The sequence below is a fragment of the Colletotrichum tamarilloi genome (genome assembly GCF_030869305.1).
Source record: "Colletotrichum tamarilloi strain Tom-12 chromosome Unknown Scaffold_4.1, whole genome shotgun sequence".
NCBI classification, from domain to species: Eukaryota; Fungi; Ascomycota; class Sordariomycetes; order Glomerellales; family Glomerellaceae; genus Colletotrichum; species Colletotrichum tamarilloi.
In genome coordinates this window covers 840,668-862,402 of record NW_026849387.1, presented here as the reverse complement: position 1 = coordinate 862,402, position 21,735 = coordinate 840,668, and the positions used below count along the sequence as shown (strand labels likewise).

Here is a 21,735-nt window from a genome sequence, read left to right as displayed (position 1 = left end):
ATTATTGTACACTTGATGACTTGTCCTCTGTGATGTTTTGTGATGTGATGTTTTGTGAACGGCGACTTGATGCCTAGGTCAACCGAAGCATGTCAGGTTTCTCGCAGCAAGTCTTACACCGTCCCCGTCTTTTGACCCAGTGTCAGGGATTCACTATGATAGAACACGCCAGTAGCAGGAACACATTCATTCATTCTCATAATCTATCAATCTAAACCCTCTCATCACCCACTCCCCATCAACTCACACCGTAACCTAGACGCCCTCAGTTGTGAGCAACCTTCAAAATCCTCTTCTCCATCTCCTCAAAAGCCCCAACAACAGGCTGATACCCCTCAAACACACCCTCCTTATACCCCCCATCAACCTTCTGAATCGCCCCCTCCTCCCTCCACCGCTTCCCAATCAACTCGTCAAACGTCTCCCCCTCGCCCCGCTCAAGCGCCCAAACAGCCTTATACGCACCGCCCAGAGCGCACGCGTTGCCGCCCACATCGAGCTTGTACACCCCCTCCGCACCGCCCAACACGTCGCCCATGACCCGCGCGATGGCCGGGTTCAGAGACCCGCCGCCGACGAGGTAAACCCGTCGCGGCTGCGCGGGTACCTTGGGGTCGGACTCGGGGCTGTGCACGAGGTTCTGGCTGCGCAGACGCATCGAGAGGGCCTGCGACTCGACAATGATGCGCGCGTCCGTCTCCTTGGACCACGGCTCCGAGGCCTCGGCCAGGGCGCTTCCGTCCTGCTTGGCGGTGTACCGCCACGTGCCGGCCTTGATGTTCGGCACGATCTCGGGGAGATCAAAGTACAACCCCAGCTTTGCGTTGTCTTTCTCGGACCGCGCATCCAGCGGCGGCGTGTCAAGCACAGCCTTGTTGAAGTTGGCCCACGGGTCACCACCCTCAGGCTTGGGAAGGGCATCCCGCACGCTTTCGCGCGCCAGCCCGCCGTTCTTGTAGCACAGCATAAACATGTACTGCCCAGGAGTACACGGGTGGTTAAAAAAGTGATACGCCGCATCGGGCTTATACACAGGCGTGACCATCAAAAACGTAGACGACGTGCCCAGCGACACAATAGCATCCATCGGCCTCAGCGGCAGCGCAAGAATCGTAGCTGGGTTATCGCCCGTAAAGGGGGCAACCTGGCACTCCGCACTGAAGCCGTATCGCCGGACAAAGTACCCCGAGATAGTGCCCATGGACCCGCCGCCGTCGTGGCGCGGCTCGCCGAGCTTGGCGCGGAGGTCGCTCACGCCGGATTTGGAGCCGGCGGTGAGTTCCAGCAGGGGCTCGCTCCAGTTCCCCGCGGGAATATCCCAGAGGTTCATGCCGCAGACGTCGCTGATGTCGATGGGGGCGACGGACCCGAGGAGGACGGAGGCGAGGAAGGAGGAGACGAGGGAGATGCGGGATGTGGCGGCGTACATTTCGGGGCGCTTCTGGCGGAGGCGCATGATTTGCGTACCGGTAAAGCGCTACCAAGATATTTCGTCTCAGTAAAAATCACTCATACGACATCCGATTACAAGATAAAGCTGGAGAACAGAAGGAGGGGGACATACGTGGTGTGCAGCGCTGCCAGTAACCTCCGCCAACCGCTGCGCCGCCCCAAAATTGGCATCAAACTCATCGCACTGCGCTTGCGTGCTGTGATCCTGCCAATTCGGCGCGTAGGGGAACGAGAACGCCCCCTTCAACTGCTCGACGAGCGGCTTGTCGGACTGCAACCCGCTCAGAAGCGCCTCGGCCTCTTTGCCCCAGTAGGTGCTGCCATGCTGCTGGCACGAGCCGCTGATGCCCTTGATGCGGTCCATGGGCGTCTTTGCGGACAGGCGGCTGAGGACGAGGTCGATGGCCTCGAGGAACATAGCGACGGGCGCGTAGACCTCGCCCTCGGCCTCGTTGGTCAGGACGCCCTTGCGCAGGCCATACTGCTTGCCAAAGTCGGCGTCAAAGTCGACCTTGGCCTCGGAGACGACGGTCAGGTCGGACTGGACGACGATTGCTGTGATGGTGTTAGATCTTATAGACTCGAGCGGGATGGAACGTAGATGGGCTGGCTAACCTTTGAGCTGTTGGGTCGATAGGTCGAACCCGAGATACAAGGGACCGGAACTCATGATGGGAGGAGGGAAGTGAGATGAGAGATATTGCACAACACTCGCGGGAAGAGGGGGGGCAAGTCAATTAAGTATCGTGTCTATCTCAAATTTGTCCAAACAAGCAAAGAACTGGTTCAATCGTCATATGAAAAAGGAGAAAAACGAAACACACAGAATATCCGGTTATCTGGGACCAAAAGTTGACCGCTGCCCACTACTTTGTACATCACGTTGACGTGGGGTGTGTGGGCATGGAGGGGCACACTTGTCACTTTGGGGCACTTGGGACAGGTTGCATGGTTCCCTCAGCCTTGTGGCAATTCAGGCTAAAAGCGAGCGGGCCAATCGTACAGTTCGAGACTGATGCGACGAATAGGCGCGCCAATGATCGTGTGACGTCTTGGCGGAAGCCAATGCAGCCTTGTCCCCTCGACTCGGGGGTCGGGAATAGCTCGTCCCGTGCTCTATGCGCCCTGCCGCCCTGCATACTGCCGCGTCTAAGGGTCCCGCTGCGTAGAACGCACTTGCGAGATTGGTCAGGATAGACGGGCATTTTTAACGACGAGTGATCTCATAAACACCTTGATACAAAAGTAGACATGGTTCAATACAAAGCAAATCTGTTGTTATTCAGCAGATGAGAGATATATAAAAACATGTCTCTCGGTACGACCGGCCTGTGGCTGGCCTTTTGTGATTCCTCCCTAAACGCCGCCCTGATGCAAATGGATGCCTTGGAGGACTCTCTCCAAGAATGTTCTCTATACGTAGCAATACCCCCCTGTAGACCGGCAAAAAAAAAAAGACAAAAGACGGGTGGGTTGACCACGCTTCCAGAAATGGTAAGGAAAACCAAGGGTATCTCGTCGTGAATGGCAAGCTCCTCCTCCAACTGTACATAGGACTGGGCTGCCTTAGTCGTGCTTGTGACCATTGCCGTTGGTGTGGCTGTGGTCGTCGGCCTCCTCGCTAGCCTCTCGGTTGGCTTCTCCGGGGATGAACTCGTCGAACGGGCGCGCAACGTCGGCCTCCTTCGGAACGAAGCGCACCTTGATCCTTCGCACACCACGGACCTTGGCACCGACCAGAGTTCGGACCTGATCCTCCACTTCTCGGACAGCCTCAACAGACCAAGCTCCGGGCACAGCCAAGTCGATATCCACCAGGTAGTTCTGACCGGACTTGACACCCGAGACGTTGCGAACATCGACTTCGTGGCCATTGGTGACATCAGAGAGGCTTCGGAGGGCGTATTTTTGGACATCTCCCTTGACTTCGTCATCAATAGCGCGGTCGGCCAATTCGTACACGGAAGACAGAGTGTTCTCAGCACCAGCCTTGATGACGAGGAGAGAAATCATCAGGCCACCAACGGGATCCAGCCAGGTCGCATCCTTGAAAAAGTTTGCACCCAGAATAGCAAGCAGTGTGACAATGCCGGTCCAGCTGTCGACACGGTGGTGAACGGCATTGGAGGCGAGGACAGAGGACTTTCGTTCGACGGCAACTTTCATGGCTGTTTTCCTCCTTGTCAGCTTTGTTCCTTGCAGCTACTCGGGCCTGAAAGGATTAGAGGGGATTGCGCTTACTAGCTCTGTACAGCCATTCCTTGATTGCGATTGTTCCGAGAGCCAACCAAGCAGCGTGCAAACTCGGTGTAGCGTGACCATGACCATGGCTGTGGCCGTGATGAGCGTGGGCAATGGCCTCTGCTGCAGAAGCAGGGTCGAGGAAGAGGTGAGCGTGGAGGGTGATCAAGCTGCTCCAGCACATGAACAGGCCACCGCCTAGAAGCATGCTGGAGACACCCAGAGACCCCAGACTCTCAATCTTGCCGAAACCAGTGGGGAAGGCTTCGGTCGGGGGTTTCAAGCTCCACGAAACAGTGGCCAGTGTCAGGACGTCGGATGCCAGGTCCGTCAAACTGTGCCAGGCATCAGCAATCATGGCTTGGGAGCCGAATGCGTAGCCACCGGCGCCTTTGGCAAAGGCCATGCCGAGGTTGGAGTAGAGACCGATGCGAGTGATGCGCACGCCGGCGTCGTTCTTGTTGGCCGAGGTCAGGTAGACATTGTCGTGGCCGTGGTGGTGATGGTGGTGATGGCTGTGGCTCTTGCGAGACTGAGGCGGGTTGGCGGTCATGGTGGCAGTGGTGGTGGCAGACATGATGACAGTTGCTGGTAATGAAGGGGATGAGTTCTTCGCAGCCGTCAAGGTGTTGGTGAGGTGAGGGAGGGAAGAAGTAGAAGTGGTCAGGTGGAGGCGGGCGGCGCTGGGGGTTAAGTAGGGATCGCAGGGAGAGGCGGCCGGGCTGGATGTTTGATAGACGCGGAGGGAGACGCGGCGCAGAGCTGGATGTGGTTGAGGTGGCCTAAAGGGGTAGGCAGAATTGAGGCAGCGGAGGAGGGTGTGCGTTCCCGTTCCCGTTCTTGGAGACGTCACCCACGCACTCCCACTCACAGCGGAAAGGCGGCGGAGCAGTGCCGTGGGACGCTTGGACGGGGTCGACATGCCTGGGGCCGGGTTGAGGAGTAAGGTAAGGTAAGATCCAATACCAATATGTCCTCGGCTGTGTTTGTGTGTAAGGTATGCGTGCGTATGTGTATGGATAGTGTGTACTCCGTAGGCGTGGCTACGGATAGGTGTCTCGCGCCTTCTCTTTCGCTGCAGTCTCTCTCCCACTCTCCAAGCACCAGGGTCAAGGTAAATTGATGCGGAAGGGGTGAGGGGACGAATAACGGGTTGTCTAATTGCAAGCAGGCCAGGGACGCGTACAGGACAAGCCCAGCCCGAAAAGCCGCGACACACCAAACTGAACCACAACCGTACCGTGCGGTAAGTAAGGTACCAAGACTTGGTAGGTAGATCGGCAGACGGAAGGTGGACGGAGGAGAGGAGGGGTGGGTGTGTCGGGTGGTCCAGGTGGAAAGGGCCCCAAGGGAGGGATGGGAGGAAGGGAAAGGGTTACGGGAACGAATTGGGGGCTGGCTTGGGGTGCAGCCTACGCCGGCGTAAGAAACGGGGGGTGAGAGTTAATTCGAATTTGGAGACTGGCTGGACTGTAGTCTGTACCCAAAACGCAGTGGAAAGCAAAGCAAGCACAAAGTGCCAAAAAGGTGCGCGCGCGCGTGTTGTGAGTGTGTGCGTGTGTGTATGTACGGAGTATTGTGCGAGACTGTGTCAAGTGTGTGTCTCCAGCAAAAAGAAAAGAAAGGCAACGCGGCAATTCGGTGCAAGGAAGACAAAACTTTCCCAACTGACAAGGCGAGGGTTCCGGCAGCGGCGGTAGCGGTAGCGTAGCGGCAGGGCGGGTTGGTTGATCTGATCTGCTGCAACTTGCGGCTAAGACCTACAGACTCTAGGGAGTAAAGAGGAACCTCAGGTAGGTAGCATACAGAGTGCGAGTACGGATACTTACTCGGATACAAACTACCTACAATATGTCAAGTACTCTCACTGCAATTCTTGCAGAGGCAGTACTCTGTGCAGTTGCGGCGGCTCGGTTGGTTTGCTGATGTAAAGGGTACCCCTACAACGTGCCTGTCCATCTCCCACCGAGCAACCGACCCGAGCTAAAAGACGGTGCCTGACGAGCATGGGATGGGATGGGATGGGATGGCGGGCATGTCATGGGAGAGACTGAGCAGTGAAGTGGGATGGAAAATCACCACCAATGGTCATTCCCCACAAGGCGAGAGTCGAGTGAATTGGCTCCATTTGATTGACGGATGCAACTTGAACGCCAAGAGAAGGGGAGCCCATGATACCCATCCATGAACTCAATGGGCTCCGAAGCTACGTACCCCCAGTCCTTCCGTAGGTGGCAGCAAATTTCTTCGAAACTGACTTATTCAGTCTCGTCGCACCTGTGGACAGTGGCACGTACGTACGGCGCCGCCGGGAATTGCTATGGGGAAGAAGCTTGAATTCTCTTTTTTTTTTTTTTAACCTTGCGCTGCGGCAACTTTACTTTTTGATACAGTGCCAAAATGCTTAGTGTCTTTTTACCTTGTCAATACTGCGTACACCGAGGATTCGTACACGTTATGCTTCTCCATGCATTACCCGCTTTAGAGCAAGGCACCTTACTTCGTAGTGTACTTGAAGAAAGCCACGACATGCGTCAGCCACGCCCACCCACAACCAAAACCCTTCTAGACTAAGTTATGGAACCTGGAACTGCAAAATAGCCTCTCTCTCTCTCTCACTCTCTCTCTCTCTCTCTCACTCCGGGTGGTTTTCCTCTCATGAATCGTAACGGATCCAGTATATCTCATCGGCTTGCGTCCGTATCCATAACGCAGTAGGTCCATCCAAAGTGTTGACGCATACCCATCTGTCCCGCCTACCAAACAGCAACGGACATGGTCCGCTGCAACCACGACGGTAGAGACCCAAATATGACTGTCGGACTGTCTCTCTCCAGAAGGTAACTTCGTCCTCGAGCTGCATGCCCGGAGGTGTGGTTGAGCAGACATGTCATTGGGCGAAAAGGCCACGCAAGATGCCCCTGAGAATCTTATTCAAATGACAACCCAAAAGACCGCCGATCGAGCGTACACCTCAAGCGTAATTCTCTTTACAGATAGTCTATACAGATACTCCGTACGACTACGAATCCATCTCTCTAATCTGACGGGGGACGGTCACTTGTCGCAGACATCTGATGTGGCCCGTGTCAAGGCAAAACCTCTAAAGGACCCATGTTACTTAAGCGGATGCCTCTACCAAGTCAAGCCACACTGGGCTTGGTCATCTTGTGGGGTTCAGTGGATTCGCAGTCCCGGCTGGGATGCTGGTTCCCCCCCGAATCATGACGAATTGACCACTGATAATCAGATCGCCCCCTTCAACTCAACCATGCGGCTTGAAATTCGAGCCTGTCGCAACGTTTCCATTAACACGCGCTTGTCAGAAATCTCCTTCCGTCCCTTGATCGCTTCTATTCTTAAATTCAACGCCAGGGTGAACATGTCCACATAACCAGTTCCTCCCACCCCCTTTCCCATACACTCTCCTCCCTCTTTCTGCTGAGCCTCCGCCGCGTCCACGTACATCCCCCGGAGCTACCTTCCCCCCTTGACCGAGACTCTTAAGCGGCTCCGGAATTCCCTCCCACATCCCGAATAGGCCTTACGCAACCTCAACCACAACAACGCAACATCATCGCCCCAATGCGCAAACCTCTTATGCGCATTCCCTACACGGAACTCTTGGCCCCTCCCACAGTCCGTCCAAGCACCGCAAATACCATCCCCGGTGCTGTCGCGGCCCTCCAGAACTTCTTCACGGCCCCGCCTCCAAAGGGCCTGCCGAGGTCGACCGTCGTACTGACTGGGGCGGGCCTATCCGTCTCCAGCGGTCTCGCCGACTACCGAGGCGTCAATGGCACGTATCGCGTGAACAAGACGTACCGCCCAATCTACTACCACGAGTTCCTCGCCAACCACGAGGCGAGGAAACGGTACTGGGCCAGGAGTTTCTTGGGTTGGACGTCGCTTCACAAGGCGTCGCCAAATCATGGTCACTATGCCATCCGAGATTTGGGCCACATGGGCCTGATTCGGAGCGTCGTCACGCAAAACGTTGATTCATTTCACTCAACAGCTCATCCTGACATTCCAACATTAGAGCTGCACGGCTATCTACGATCCACAGTCTGTGTAACTTGCAGGAACGAATACCCCAGAGACGTCTTCCAGGATGAGCTTGCGAGGCTTAACCCGGCCTGGGCAGCCTTCCTCGTCGAAGCGTTAGCTTCCGGGGCGCTCGACACGGAGAATCCTGCCGAGCGCAAGGCCAAGGGCATTAAGTCCAACCCCGACGGCGACGTGGATCTGCCAGGCGCGCCGTACACCACCTTTAGATACCCGGCCTGCCCGCACTGCCTCGCGAAGCCGCCGTCCACGCCTGAGGGGACCAAGCACGTTGTCGAAGTCGACCACGATGGTGCGTGGAAATCCACCAGTTCCGGGGGCATATTGAAGCCCGCCGTGGTCATGTTTGGTGAGAGCATTCCGAGCGACGTCAAGAAGGCGGCCGAAGAGGCCATTGACGGGGCCGGAAAGCTTCTCATATTGGGGACTTCGCTTGCCACGTACTCTGCCTGGCGGCTGGCCAAGATGGCGCTCGACCGCGGCATGCCCATTGCGGTGGTGAATACCGGAGGCGTACGGGGCGAGGACCAGATCTCCGCCGTGGAAGACCCGGACCCCACGGGTGTTCGGGGAGTGCGGACAGAAGTGTCCACCGACGTCGTGCTTCCCGCGCTGGTAGAGCAGCTACGCCAGCTGCAAAAGGCTGCCTCGGGTCCGATTGGGACCGTAGGAGCGCCAAGAGAGAACCATGGCGTGTTCAAAGATATGTTGTCATAGACCACCACGATTTGTACCAATCCAAAGCGTTGCCATTTGCATAACTAAAAAAAGCTCGACATGCCCCGCGCCGGTGGCCTTGCGGCTTCGGGCACTGCCGCTGTCGGTTGTGCTTCGGCTTTGCTACTCGCCGCCGCCGTTGTTGCTGCCTCCGCCTGCCGTGCCTTTTCCTGCTTCTTTTGTCGCGACGCATCTTCTCGCTCAATCTCTCTTAGCACTAAGTAAAAACTTGTGGTCAGCATCGTCAACGCGATTTCAGCGCTTGTGAATTGTAGAACATACACTCCTCCCAGTCCAACTCCTTCTGAGCGTCGCCCAAACCCAGCGCCTTCTCCACGTCAACCGTCTCGCCCCTTTGTAGCTTCTCAACCACCTCCCGCAAGACGCTGATGCGGACATCTGCCTGTCGAGAGAACGCCTCGAACGCCTGCTTCGCCGACAGCATGTTGATGGACATGGAGCCGATCAGGAGGAAAATGACAATGTAGAACGTGGCCGGGTTCCATTCCTTCTTTCTCTTCGGCTTGACTCGCTTGATCATGGGGTCGTCGGTAAGTTTCTCTTCGGACCTGAAAGGCTTGGGGATGAGGCCCTTCCAGAAATCGAGTTGGGCCACCGTAGGAAGGGAGCTTGAGTATCGCGACTGGAAGTAAATGGAGCGATTCGCAGCTTGCGCAATGACCACGGCGCGGAGGCCCGAAGAAGGTGCTGTAAACAGCCTATGTGTCGCAACTCGAGACATTTTGGGCGGGGGAGGGGGGGGGGGGGGAAGAGTCGACCTCTGTAAGAACACACACACGTCGTCTTCGCTGTGCTGTCGCGTTCGAAATGGATGTTCTTCTGGAAGGAGTCAAAAAGCTTCGAGAGTGCTCCTTTCGCGGTTCTCAAATTCCGGATGGCCCGTGCATCGATGGTCCCTGCTGCACGGACCGAACCGGGATTGCGGTTGCTCCGGGCAACGACCCGGGGCATTGTTTAGCGAGACCTGACAACTGCCAACTGCAGGCCTTTGTGGACTAGCATGAAGTCACACATCAAACTACCTTTACCTACAAACGGCCATTTGCCCATGTTTGGATCAGGAAACACTTCCTATTTCCTCTTCATGAATAAAAAGACTTCATGACGAAACGCCGCTTATGACCCGGATACATACAACCTAATGACTACGTTACAAAGCAAAGTCGACGCCGTTAAGGCGGCGGCTGGATCGACTGCAACATGCACATCAACAACCACGGTGCTACTCAAAGAACTTCTCGCGACCGAGGCCGAGGCGCAGTCGACAGCGCAAAAGAAGAAAGCGGCCACGACAACACGAGGGAAGGCCACTGGCACAGCACGGGGGGCCGCGACTGCGAGCAAAAAGGAGGAACTGACAACAAAGGAGAAGGCCGCGCTGGCGGCGCACATAATCAATGTCGCCCTCAAATCACTCACCGAGGCATCCAAGCCTGCACTTCCCACCCAACCTTCGACCCCGTGCCGACGACAAAATTCAGGCGATGACCTGCGAAAGCCTCAAAACAAACGGCCCCTGAGGCGGTCCAACTCCATGCCCATGACCCCGATGCAGCCACGTTCACTCAACAGAACCTCGACGTCACCCACAACAACACCGAAGCCCACGAAAAGCGCGACAACGACGATTCCCACAGTCACTTGCCTTGCGACGGTAGAGTGCCTCCGAGCTGCGTTTGCGTGTTTGAGATCCCTTCATACCTCTGGCGCAGTGCAACTGCCCGACCTGCAACTCGAGAGCGGGATATCTTCATTCGTTGGCAAGCTCGTCGGACTAGACCTCCAGGAGCATGCGCTGCGGGAGCTGACGCTTTTGAGGCAAAGAATCGACGCAATGGCCCCTTCAGCGAAACCAAAGACAAAAGCAGCTAAAACAACAGCGGCAAGCACCAAAGTCAAAGGTCTCGCAGAAATCTTGGACTTTGGTGATGCCAAGTTCTCCGGCCCGACACTTTGCCTGGTTATCACGACTCAGATGCAGATCTTGCGCTTAATGTCTGCAAATAAGAAACCAGCAACGATCGAAGCAGCGTTGCCATACTTGGTCCCTTCCCATCCGACTTCACCGATCAACCTCCTCCTGGAATCAGCCAAGGAGTCCCCCTCAGCGAAGACGAAGGCTGCGCGACAGCTCGATCTCCTTTCACAACTTCTCCTCTCTCTAGCCCCGAGCTTGGCAAGCAAAGACGATGACGTTGCCGTGGACTGCCGTCTGAGTTGCACCCCGGCTACTGCGCTGGAATTACAAACTCTGGGATTGGAGGCGCGTCTGCATTGGTGGCACATGGCTGGCCACAAGGCAGATGTGGACAAAGACATCATTTCACCACTTTCTCGGTGCATCACCTCATATATTCGCAGGGTCAAATCTGACTCAGCCGGGGCATACCGCAAGTCTCTCAACGCTTTCGATCGCATCATCACCATGGTCAAGAGTCAGCGCCTGGAGCCGAAGGTCGCTTCAAAATCACCACTCGTTGTGATTTACCAGGCTTTGGGAACGGTGGCTCAGACTGCTCGCCATTTCACGGAAGCAGCCGAATGGATTTCGAAAATCAAGGCGACTCTGGACCCAGCCAACGATTCCCCCGCAAAGCGCTGCGCGGTTGCCGCACAGCTTGTAGCTGTATACGGGAAACAGACACCTTTACCTCTGGAGTCGTTGTCTACGTACTTGAAGGAAGTTTACGACGCCCTCCAAGGGACGCTGAAGGGTGACGTCACAGAACTTGAGGAGCTCATGGTTAATCTATCAGCTGCTCGTAGGTCGGCAGTAGGAATCCTGGCTGGCAAACTTACGGATAAGTCTCAAAGCTTAGACGAACTCCTCAACGACCTCGTCCTCCAATTTCCCCGATTTGCCCTTCGATGGCTGGGGAAGCAGCCGACGAAAGACGCTTCCCCAAAAGATCACGTACGCTATGAGTCGAGGAAACAGTTATTGCTTTCTTCGATAACACAAATCCTGGACTCGGCCCTGATGGTCGCCAAATCTCAACTTGACGGCAACAAAATGACCTGGACAGTGCTTGACGGCCTACTTCAAGAGTGTCTCATTCTCTTGGACCTTGTAGGCGACGCGAGTATCGCTCTCTCGAAGGCAGACGCCTCAAACCTCTACCATGTCAAACTCTCGCACCTCTACTTCATGTTCTTCAACTGGTATCGCCGCCACGCCGAGTCTAAACCCGGAGATAAGACTCCTCTTCGAGCTCTGAGACGATCTGTAGACTGTGTCAAGGACCGATCCTCTGAGGAGAAGGAGAAGGCGCAGACAACAGCGAAACTCGAGTACTTTGCGGACCTCTGTAAGCAGGCTGGTCGAGTCAACGATGCTCGCGACGCACTGAAGCTCATTTGCACGAACATGGTTGAAGACGGAGTATTGTCCACGGTGGCTGCATCTTTGGCTGAGAGTTCACCTGCAGTGGCCTGGAGCGCCAGCGTCAAGGCCGAGACATTGTCAAGGACAATAGGTACAATGGTCAAGCTCGATCAATCGTGGAATGATTGGACTTTCTTTCTTGCGGATGTTGAGCGGGCTGCGGTCCTGGAGCGCATCATTCAACTCATCCTCTTCAACACGTCTAGCGACCCCAAGCCTAACGACATTAAGGACCCGGTTACCGAGGCTCTTTTGAGAATCTACGCGCCCGATCGCTTTCCTGTCCGCCGCCTTCGGACGTTGCTGCAGCTACTTACCATGTCAATCGGCGACAAAGGCGAATTTCAGAGCCTTCGAGAGCAGGCAGAGGCTGCTTTGCAGCTCTGTCGTGACGGGAACTTTGGCGATGACGCTGGTCTAGCTGAGTACGTCTCCGACCTCGAGGCCGGTCTCTCGTCTACACTGGCACTCGTTGCAACAGAGACAGAATGGCGTACAGCCGACTTCGAAGAGTCAACGAGTATCTGGCGTTCGATTGTCAACCAGTGCCAGACCAAAAACGATCTCCTATCCAAGGTTAGCGACACTGAGGGACTCATTAGGCAGCTCAATTCCATTGCCGAGTATGCAAGACTCAGGGGCGAGGACGAATTCTTGTTATCGGTTTTGACATTATGTGCCGACATCGCGTCCAAGCTCTCCGATTCCTCCAGGGACTTGCTTCTCCAGGCGCAAAGTAACCTCGCGGATCAATACACACATCTTGGTTACTCCGAGAAGGCTGAAGAGATCCTCAACAAAGCCAAGAAACTCGCGGAGGCCTCAGCTACCAATCCCGACCTTGGTGCCGTAAACCTTCAGATCTCCCTCTCTGAGTATCAGCTGGCAAACCAGAACTCTGACGCGGCGTAAGTCATATCTCCCAAAAGATTGAGGGCAGTCAGCTAACAATAGGCAGCCACAAGATGCTGCTGCAGGGCGAGACCAGCTTTGAAAACTCTTCCAGTGTGAGGAAAGCTCCTAGGCTCCAAAGAAAGTTGCTTTTGGCAAGAGCTGCTAGTCTTTCTTCCCGAATTAACTGGGACAAGGGCGAATATCAGCATGCTTTGTTTCACGCCAAGACGAGCGTGCGAATCTTGTTCCAGGACTGGACGAAATTAGAGGCTCGCTGGAAAGATGTGCCCAAGGCAGAGTCCAAGCAGACCTCTAGAGAAGGTTCTCCTGATGCGGAGGAAAGCCTTGTATCGACTGGCATTTCGACAAATCTGATCGAGCTATCCGACGGTCCTGACAGCTGGGCACTTGCTTGTGGTCTTCTGAGAGCCATGCTGCACCTTTCTTCCGTATACGCTCACCTGGGAATGTTTCAGGAGACTGTCTATTATGCCGAGAAGGCGCACCAGGTTGCCAACGCCACAAACGCCTCCATCTACAGAGCTCAGGCTGCTAGTTGGATCGGTTCGGTATGGCTGAAAGCCTGCAAACTCGACAAGAGCCTTGGCTACTTGAATGAAGCAAGGCAGCTCATGGCTACGGCTGTCAAGCCTACACGTCAGGCGTTCCAGCTGGCTTGCGAGCTGAGTGCCTCGTTTGGAGAGATGAAGGACCACGAGAACGAGCATCTACTCCTTGAGCTTGCCGAGGTCACGCTTGGAACCTTAAACAACAGCAACCGAGGCGCAATCACTGGCGTCAACGATGAGCGGGTGGTCAGTAAGATGGCAAAGCTCACGCTCAAGGCACCGGCTGCGCGCAGAACACGAGTGACTAAGCCAGCGGTCCCAGCTGCCACGAGAGCGACCAGAGTTACGAAAAGAGTGGCAGCGCCCAGGACAAAAGCTGCTGCTGTTGCTGCTCCTCCAAAGGCCGCTGTCGTTGCAGCAAACGATAGCGCATCCGACCTCAAAGCCTCCATGCTGTTGTACAAAGCACTTGTCCACCTTAGTAAGGGTGACTGGGCAGCAGCAGCAGAGCTTCTCGAGGAGGCGAAGCAGATGTCTAGCAGCTTACGAGAGTCTTTGCGAGTCCAGATTGGTGAGGCTACTTGTTTGATTGAACAAGGTATCAAGCAGATGGAGGGCGATTCAGTCTTCTCGGTTGTGAAGGAATCAACCATCTCTTACCCGTCCATCCACGCCGCAACCGACAAAAATAACACGGAAAAGACACAACCGACGGCATCCTCTCCGCGAAAGGCTCAAGGCCGTGCTACCTCTGCCGAGCGTAAGGTGATGAGAGAAAACGCAACCTTTGTCGAAACTTTGGAACAAGCGCAAGCTCAGCTCATGGAAGCTCAAGCTGCCGCTGCTATTTCAGGAAATGGACACCTGGTTCATCGCATCTCTGCGTTGCTTCAGAGCACGGGCATTTTCCTATCGGCAGCCTCTCATCGGACGCCCAAACACATGGGAGGCTTTGGATATGCCGCCTGCTCCGTCGAGTTTGCACGAAATCTGACTTGGAAACGGGAGCGAAACACCGTAGCCACGGATCATCTCAATGCCAGCTTCAGCGAGGCGGGCTGGCCGCTTGCTCTCACGTTAAAGGATGATAGACGGGCAAGCATTGTTACTGTTGACGATATGGCGAAATTCCAGCGTGACTACATCGACATCATTCCTGAAGCGTGGAGTGTCCTGTCGATCGCGCTAAGCGACAACCGCAAGGATTTGTGCATCACCAAGTTACAATCAGGCCAGAGCCCTTTCGTCTTACGACTACCGCTGGAGCGTGTGGCTTCTCGCGACGGCGAGGACGAGCTGTTCGACTTCCAGCATGGTCACGACGAGCTTATGGATATTATCCAGGCGACCAACACGAGTTGCCACAACACTGGTGACTACACTGCAAAGGGGGCCAAATCAGCGTGGTGGGCTCAGCGCGAGAATCTGGACAACAGATTCAAGGATCTCCTCGACAATGTCGAGCAGGTCTGGCTCGGTGGGTTCAAGGGCATCTTCTCCCAACATCGTCATCGCGCCGATCTCATCGCCAAGTTCCAAAAGGCCTTTTCCAAGATTCTTGATAAGCATCTGCCCTCGCGCAGGCAGGTCCGAGGAAAAAAGACTAGCAAGTCCCCCAAGATTACCTTGGAGCCGCGTATCCTCGATCTTTTCGTTGGCCTGGGAGACCCGTCTATGCCGGACAGCGATCTTGAGGAGCCTCTGAACGATCTTCTCTACTTTGTCGTGGACATTCTTCAGTTCCACGGCGAGAGAAACGCCTACGATGAGATTGACTTTGACTCCATGGTCTTGGATACGTTTGATGCTCTTCAGGCGTACCATAACGCTGCCAAGACTTCGGAGCCCGAGGAAGGCGCCCACAGCATTCTCATCCTCGACAAGGCTCTCCATGCCTTCCCTTGGGAATCACTCCCATGCACGGAGGGTCTGGCGTATTCTCGCGTTCCCTCATTGTCCTGTCTGCGTCGACTACTTCTAGAGCAGCGCGAGGCCCGAGATTCTGATGACGAAAAGGCCCACCACCGACACACTGTATCACCTGTCGGTGGCACGTACATTCTGAACCCCGGCTCTGATCTCAAGAACACTCTCGCCACTTTCGAAAAGCCCCTCAAGGAGAAGCTGGGCGAGTCCTGGACAGGCATCGTCTCGCGTACACCGACCGAGGACGAGTTCGAGGGAGCGCTCAAGAAGTCTGACATACTCCTCTACTTTGGCCACGGCAGCGGCGCGCAGTACATTCGAGGCAAGACGATCCGCAGACTGGAGAAATGCAAGGCTGCGGCGCTGTTGATGGGGTGTAGCTCGGCGTCCCTGCAGAACGTCGGCGAGTACGAGTGCCACGGTCCAGTATGGAACTACATGCTCGCCGGGTGTCCCGCCGTTGTGGGCACGTTGTGGGACGTGACGGATAGGGACATTGACCGGTATGCGGGCCGGTTGTTTGAGGAATGGGGACTGATGGAAAGGGGCACGTTTGTTGAGGACAGCTCGAAGAAGAAGGGCAAGAGCAAGGGACTATTTGCCACGGAGAAGAAGAGCAAGGCGAAGAAGGAGACGACAAAGGCTACCGGGCGTGGGAACGCGTCGCTCGTGGAGGCTGTCGCCAGGGCTAGGGACGCCTGTCGATTTAGGTACATCACGGCTGGCGCGGTATGTGTATACGGCATTCCGGTGTATATTGGCAAGGACAAGGCCGAGGGTGCTTGATGGGGGGGTGGGGGGTGTTTGTTGGTTGACTGCGTCACTTTGGGGAAAGACTCGAGGGCAAGTCTGGTGTCTGGTGTTTGTCGTATTCCAGGTTGGGGAGAGGAACCGGAGCATTAGAGCAGCATTGCATTGGAACGTGGAGTTTTTGGAGATTTCAACGTTGCTGTTGTCATTGTCTACTTGGACGGGTTTTCCGGGAGGCAGGCATCCAGGGGTTAAGGAGATATTGTGACTGGTCCCTCCCGCCGTAACTATAGTGTCTTATGATAATGAAATGAGGAAAGTTGTGGATGTGAGCAGAGTTTTTTTTTCTCCGACCCTTTTTCCCGTGTGATGTTGCGTGCGGGAGGAGGTACGGGAGGGGGTTCAGTTACGCCGGTGGATCTCATCTATCTACGCGTCTGTCTGTCTGTGTGTATGGTAGGTGATCGAGGGAAGGTATGAGGGAGAGTATGTTGGTGAAGCTTCATCCTTGGAGATGAAGGGGTGTGCGTATGGGTAGGATGCCATGGAGGGGATCGGTGTGAATGGCCAGGGAAGACTTAGGGAAGGCAAGGGAAGGTGAGGTTTTGGGCGAGGAGGAAAGGGGTGAACATGGTGGGTGTTGTTTTTTTTGGGGGGGTCTTGATCTATACTGTCACTTGCGATATTGAACATCGTCTGGTTATTGTCACCGTGTCGTCTTTGTAATCTTGTTTCTTGAGGTTGTGGTGAAGAGAATGTTCCTTGGGTGATGTAGAAGGCAGGGGGTAGCGAGGGAAGTGGAAGGAGAGTGGACGTGGAGTGAGATGAAGAAGTAGGAACGAGGAAAGGGAGGAGAGAGGGGAGGATGAATCCTGAACTTGGCCGTGGTATACGACGGGTTGTCCTGGGAGATTGGGGTATGTGTCGTGATGTTGATGCCAATGTTGACGTACGATTGCTTGGATGGACACGGATAGGGAGACGAGAATAGGTCCGAATCGAAAATGCCCGGCTTGACGGGGATGATATGCTTGTGTATCCTTTACACCCTTCTTCTTCTTCTCCTTCTCCCGTATCTCTTTACCGTTGTCTTTTGGTATTGATCCCCGAAATGTCTCCGAGGGAGGAGGGCACATGGACATAGTCTCATGAAACCTCCATGACGAGGGAAAAGGGGGGGTGGGAAGGGTATGGATGGTGCTCTTCCCGTGTTGAGTGGTGATGTTGAGCATCTCATGTCTTGATTCTATTCACGGTCCGGGATGAATGAGCTTCTCACGGCCTCTTGACTACGTTCCCGGGGAAAAGGGGGAGGGAGGTGAAGCGTGAGTGAGCGTGAGAAAGCTTCGGGACGGGAAGAAAGGGGACATGGACCAAGACTCGTTTACTATTCTCGTCCGCCTTTTGGATGGACTAGCGAACCAGATCCCCGGGTAGCTTCTAGACGGCTTCGATACCGGCAAGCATGGTGTCGACAAACGCAGACGTGGCCCATCCCGAAGGAGCACCGAACGAAGCTCACATCCCTCTCGCCTTGGGCTGAACCCATCTCACACCTAGGAGGTAAACGAGGTTTCGATAGGAAGTAGGGAATAATGAGAGTCGAATATCTATAGCATCGCCTATTACAAGCCCCCTCACGCAAAAGCCAGGCTCGTGAAGGGTGCAAGGCGCTCGCGTGTATCAAGCATTCACCTCGCACTATAGACTACGCTCCACGATTGGATACCTTCTTTCTCCCTTTAGTCTCAGAGAAGTTTGTCGCGTCCCAGAAGTTTGTGTCCCAGGAGCCTGGATCGGGAAGACGGGATGACCGAATGGAGAATTTCTCTTTCTATTCTTAAACTCTACCTTAGATCCCGCGATGGGATACCCAGATCTTAGGATCCGTGGTGGTGTGTAACTATGTTTTACAACGTCATGGCCAATATTCTTTTCATCGGTGAAGTTGGATGCTGCGAGGAGGCTATGCCACACTCCCCTCCCCTCCTCAACCTCACGAAACGGAACGGCCGATGTTCCCGCTTCTATTCCTGACTACCGTACTTGAAAGATGAGATGTACAGGTTGATGGTGGTGGAGGGGTAGGAACCACGACTCGGATGCGATGCCTCCACCGTCGATAGAGCAACGACGAGGTCAGATGAGGGAGGAGAGAGAGGCCCGCCTCATCCTGCCATTGGAGGACCCAGAGAAGCGAACCTCTGCGCCGATGACTCTATTCCTGTCTCTAGAAACAACGGGCATCTCTCGGAATCTGATTTGTTTGGAATGACGTGGACGAGCACGTCAAAACGGAGCGAGCATTAAGGGGTCGGATCGAATCGTCTTGTCTCGTCATTGGCTTTCCCGCAAGAGATCCTGTTCAGAAAACCTCCTGGACTGGTGGCCTCTCTACATAGGAACCGGAAAATACGAGCACTCGCTCTCTCCGAAGACATCGAGCTCGTCTCTTTAACAAACAGAATCCCTGCGAAGACGGGTCGACGGGTCTCGAGATGAAGTTGCAGACGGGCCGATGAGGGACAACCGTTACGCGGGCAGGATCTCGGGGGGAGCCATGCTGCCGCTTGGGCTGGGCAGACGCGGAAGGTCTCCTCGATGGATGCTATATCAATACCGGTATGGTCCATGAGGGGGAAAACGTTGCGCCGCCTCCCTCGGACCCAGCTCGTAATGATGAGATGAGGCCTTCCATAGGCTGGCGCGGCTCCAAGGCCCTGCGTTCCGAGCCTAGTACATCGGGTACATCTAACGGCGTCTCCGCGGTATGAGGGCAGAGAGAGATGAAGAAGGATGTACGGATACGGGAGAGAACGCGTCTGAGCGTCGTCTATCTGTATCTGTATGCCTGCACCTCTCGAAGCGCGTGAGACGTTCATTTCCCGAAGGAGAAAGGCAAGATGGCGGATGGAAAGGGAAGAAAGAAAGGCGTTCTGTTCAAAAATTAGCAACAAGCCCTCCTGGTCCTGACTAGTCTCACAGCGATTTTGAACATCATCTTAATTCATCCTCCGGGCGATCTTTGCTAGCCCTCTTCGGATGCAAGACCGAAGGGCTGCGGCTGTGGACAAGGCTGTAGAGTCAAAGCTGGTGGCCTGGCGTCCATCTTTTGAGAATCCGAGACTTGAAGGCCCAGTCGCCTTGCTTCGTCTCCGCCTCCCTCCGAAGCCTGTCACGCCTGTCAACCCCTTCCTTCAGCCCACCAGCCCGAGCTGCAAGGAGGGATTCGGAGCCTTGTCTCTCATCGTTAGTAGTGCAGATCGAGGCGTAGGGCCGTGGTTGTGGCGTTGATGTGAAGAGCCAGTCGTATCTTTGGACGTGCGGACGGAGGTGGGTCCGCTGGGATTGAGTGACGGGGGGGCTTGCGCGGGAGAAAAATGGGAATGACAGGGACTTGGACGAAGAGAGAGTGGAGAATATCCCCGGGAGGGGTGGGATATACGGCGGTACATGCCACAATACACAGTAATGAAGGAAAGGGGGGCGTGCAGCAAAAGTCTGTTTCCCAGGCTGGTATCGAAACGTCGCATATCCTTACCTGTATCCTTACCTCACGGTTAGCTAAGGCGCCCACCTAGGCAGGTAAAGGAAAGGCACGGTGCCGACAGGGAGCCGTGATGATAATTCGCCAGTAATAAGGGTGAAGAGTGGATTCTTCCGTCGGGCGGCCGGATCACCGGGCGGCAGGTGCACGCTTGAACACTCCAGATTGCACCGAGAACATGCGCCGTTAGTGCCATTACATTCGTTGTATTGCGTCTACTGGTAGGGCGAGCCGAGGAAAACCAATGACAACTGACTGTTTTCTAGGTCATGTAAGCCTGCAAGGTATCTTAATTATCTGGCTCCGGGACGAAGACCGTTTGGGATCATCGCTAAGGACTTAGTAAGGCCAGCTGGGGCCTCATTCTCAAGACTCAAAGGCATCTTTGGAGCTTCTTACCCTTCCGAATCTGTGCTCCTCATACTTCGCCCCGTCTAGGTGCGTATGACCGAACAACGTGGACGCTAACGAGGTCTCATGGGAGACAGTTCCTTGCGGGTTCCGCCGCCGACGACATACATCGTAGGAAAACATAATCACCCCGAGGTCCCTACGCGTCGTTTGCTCCTCCAGTACGGACGTGGTCAATGTCGCTGCTCAGCGTCTGACGGGATGCGGCCCTGAACATGTTGTCCGTCGGGGACCACATTTGGTCTCCGGAGCTGAGATCGTCCCGTCTTCCAAAGTCAAATATCAGGCGGGATCGTAAACTGTGTGCAACGGTCGCCTAAAAAACACCTATAACCAATAGGACCTTAGCGACAGATTGCCCAACCATAAGTGAGTGCTGCAAGGCCCTTTGTGCTTCCTATTCGTCTCCTCCCACTGTCTACTGTGTAAGCCAACGGGACGTGTAAAGATTCTCCCTGCCTCAACTCGGTGTGTCTCTTGCGAGGCGTATACTTGGCTGATCGACCCCAAACACGTCTCCTCCGAGCCAAACAACCTGCTTCATCCTCGTGTTTGACAGCTGCATCGTTCCGTGAGATATACGTGTTACGTTACGCCTGAGCAGTTTTTCTCCTTCTACGGTACGCTCGGCTCAAGTCCGTCTAAAGTCGCGATGTGACCCGAAGCGTAAGTTCGCGAAGGCGTACGTGGCACACGCCGACCCCTTTTGGCGACCATGAAGCAGCCGCGTGCGCACTCCGTGGTATCTTGTTCCGAAATCTAAGCATATCGGTCCGTGTTACACATATCAACACACCACGCTTGGTTCCTCGCGTGCCGTAGTAGTCTCTCGGAAGAATGCGCCAACCTGGTTTTCGTCGGCACGTTCATAACTATCGTCCTTTTAAAGCTTGTCCACTCACAGGCCAATACAGCTCGAAATCCTTCATCGGCTACGCGGATGCTTGGTTGCGCTGCGTCGCTACTGAGGAACAGGGTTCATCAGTAACGGCAAAGGGTCCACCATGGCGTGAAAAGGAAAAAGAAAAAAAGTCTGGCCAGCCATAGCTGCTAGTACCTAGGTATCACGGATAAGCATGGCAAGGGTTTGATGATTGTCCCTTTGCGAGGTGTCAGGAAGGGGGGAGGCGATGGAGATCATCCGGCGGGGGTTCGTGGAGAAGAACGGGCTTGCATGTACACAGTAGACGTACATCGCTCGATCCATATGTGACCACACAGGCCGTGGCATCCTTGGTTGATGAGTATTTCTCGCCGACAGCACGCAGGTTGCATAGCCAGTCATGTATTTACCCAAGCATCGACAAGGAGCAGGGCGGTCGGGGAAAGACAGAGACTGGGGCGCGCGGGGGATGTGTGCAATGTTGCCGTACACTACGCAACGAGATGAGATTTGCGAGGAAAGCTTCGAGGTACATGCCTATTCCTTTTGATGAAATCAACACTGTCACCTCGAAGGAGGGGGTACGGGCAGATGGAACACGAACACGCCAAGTAAAAACCACTCGTAGTGTCGGAAGATTGTTGACCTGATGAGTTGTCGGTATGCTACAGTCGAGAAGTACTCCGTAGAAGAGTACCGCCATGGTTCAGCCTGTATCTGTAATGGTTGGCAGCTTGGGAGAGCCAGAGCAAGGTTGTAATGCCTGTGGATGCGACGTTGACGAGAGTTTGTCGCCGTCAGCCCTCCGAGATGACGGACGACGGTGACAGGTGAGCAAGCATGGGGCTTGTCGTCCACCCGGACAATCCTG

The 21,735-nt window shown here is 55.0% G+C and overlaps 6 protein-coding genes across 6 annotated transcripts; 2 read left to right on the top strand and 4 right to left on the bottom strand.

Annotated features, from left to right (window-relative positions):
* Positions 1 to 265: 265 nt before the first annotated feature.
* CTAM01_01932 (D-xylulose kinase) lies at positions 266 to 2,122 on the bottom strand (the record flags this gene model as incomplete). Its single annotated transcript, XM_060517972.1, has 3 exons — positions 266 to 1,477; positions 1,565 to 2,007; positions 2,068 to 2,122. 3 exons carry the CDS (start codon positions 2,120 to 2,122, stop codon positions 266 to 268), a joined length of 1,710 nt encoding a protein of 569 aa, XP_060387506.1.
* An 896-nt stretch (positions 2,123 to 3,018) lies between these two features.
* On the bottom strand, positions 3,019 to 4,615 carry CTAM01_01931 (cation efflux family protein; the record flags this gene model as incomplete). The annotated part of the gene is made up of 2 exons (XM_060517971.1): positions 3,019 to 3,620; positions 3,694 to 4,615. The coding sequence occupies 2 exons, from the start codon at positions 4,613 to 4,615 to the stop codon at positions 3,019 to 3,021; spliced, it is 1,524 nt and encodes a 507-aa protein (XP_060387505.1).
* Positions 4,616 to 7,278: 2,663 nt separating this feature from the next.
* CTAM01_01930 (Sir2 family protein) lies at positions 7,279 to 8,478 on the top strand (the record flags this gene model as incomplete). The annotated part of the gene is made up of 1 exon (XM_060517970.1): positions 7,279 to 8,478. The coding sequence occupies one exon, from the start codon at positions 7,279 to 7,281 to the stop codon at positions 8,476 to 8,478; it is 1,200 nt and encodes a 399-aa protein (XP_060387504.1).
* A 44-nt stretch (positions 8,479 to 8,522) lies between these two features.
* CTAM01_01929 (uncharacterized protein) lies at positions 8,523 to 9,220 on the bottom strand (the record flags this gene model as incomplete). The annotated part of the gene is made up of 2 exons (XM_060517969.1): positions 8,523 to 8,695; positions 8,761 to 9,220. 2 exons carry the CDS (start codon positions 9,218 to 9,220, stop codon positions 8,523 to 8,525), a joined length of 633 nt encoding a protein of 210 aa, XP_060387503.1.
* Positions 9,221 to 9,640: 420 nt separating this feature from the next.
* On the top strand, positions 9,641 to 16,059 carry CTAM01_01928 (peptidase family C50; the record flags this gene model as incomplete). The annotated part of the gene is made up of 2 exons (XM_060517968.1): positions 9,641 to 12,792; positions 12,843 to 16,059. The coding sequence occupies 2 exons, from the start codon at positions 9,641 to 9,643 to the stop codon at positions 16,057 to 16,059; spliced, it is 6,369 nt and encodes a 2,122-aa protein (XP_060387502.1).
* Positions 16,060 to 19,220: 3,161 nt separating this feature from the next.
* CTAM01_01927 (uncharacterized protein) lies at positions 19,221 to 19,556 on the bottom strand (the record flags this gene model as incomplete). The annotated part of the gene is made up of 1 exon (XM_060517967.1): positions 19,221 to 19,556. One exon carries the CDS (start codon positions 19,554 to 19,556, stop codon positions 19,221 to 19,223), a length of 336 nt encoding a protein of 111 aa, XP_060387501.1.
* Positions 19,557 to 21,735: the final 2,179 nt, after the last annotated feature.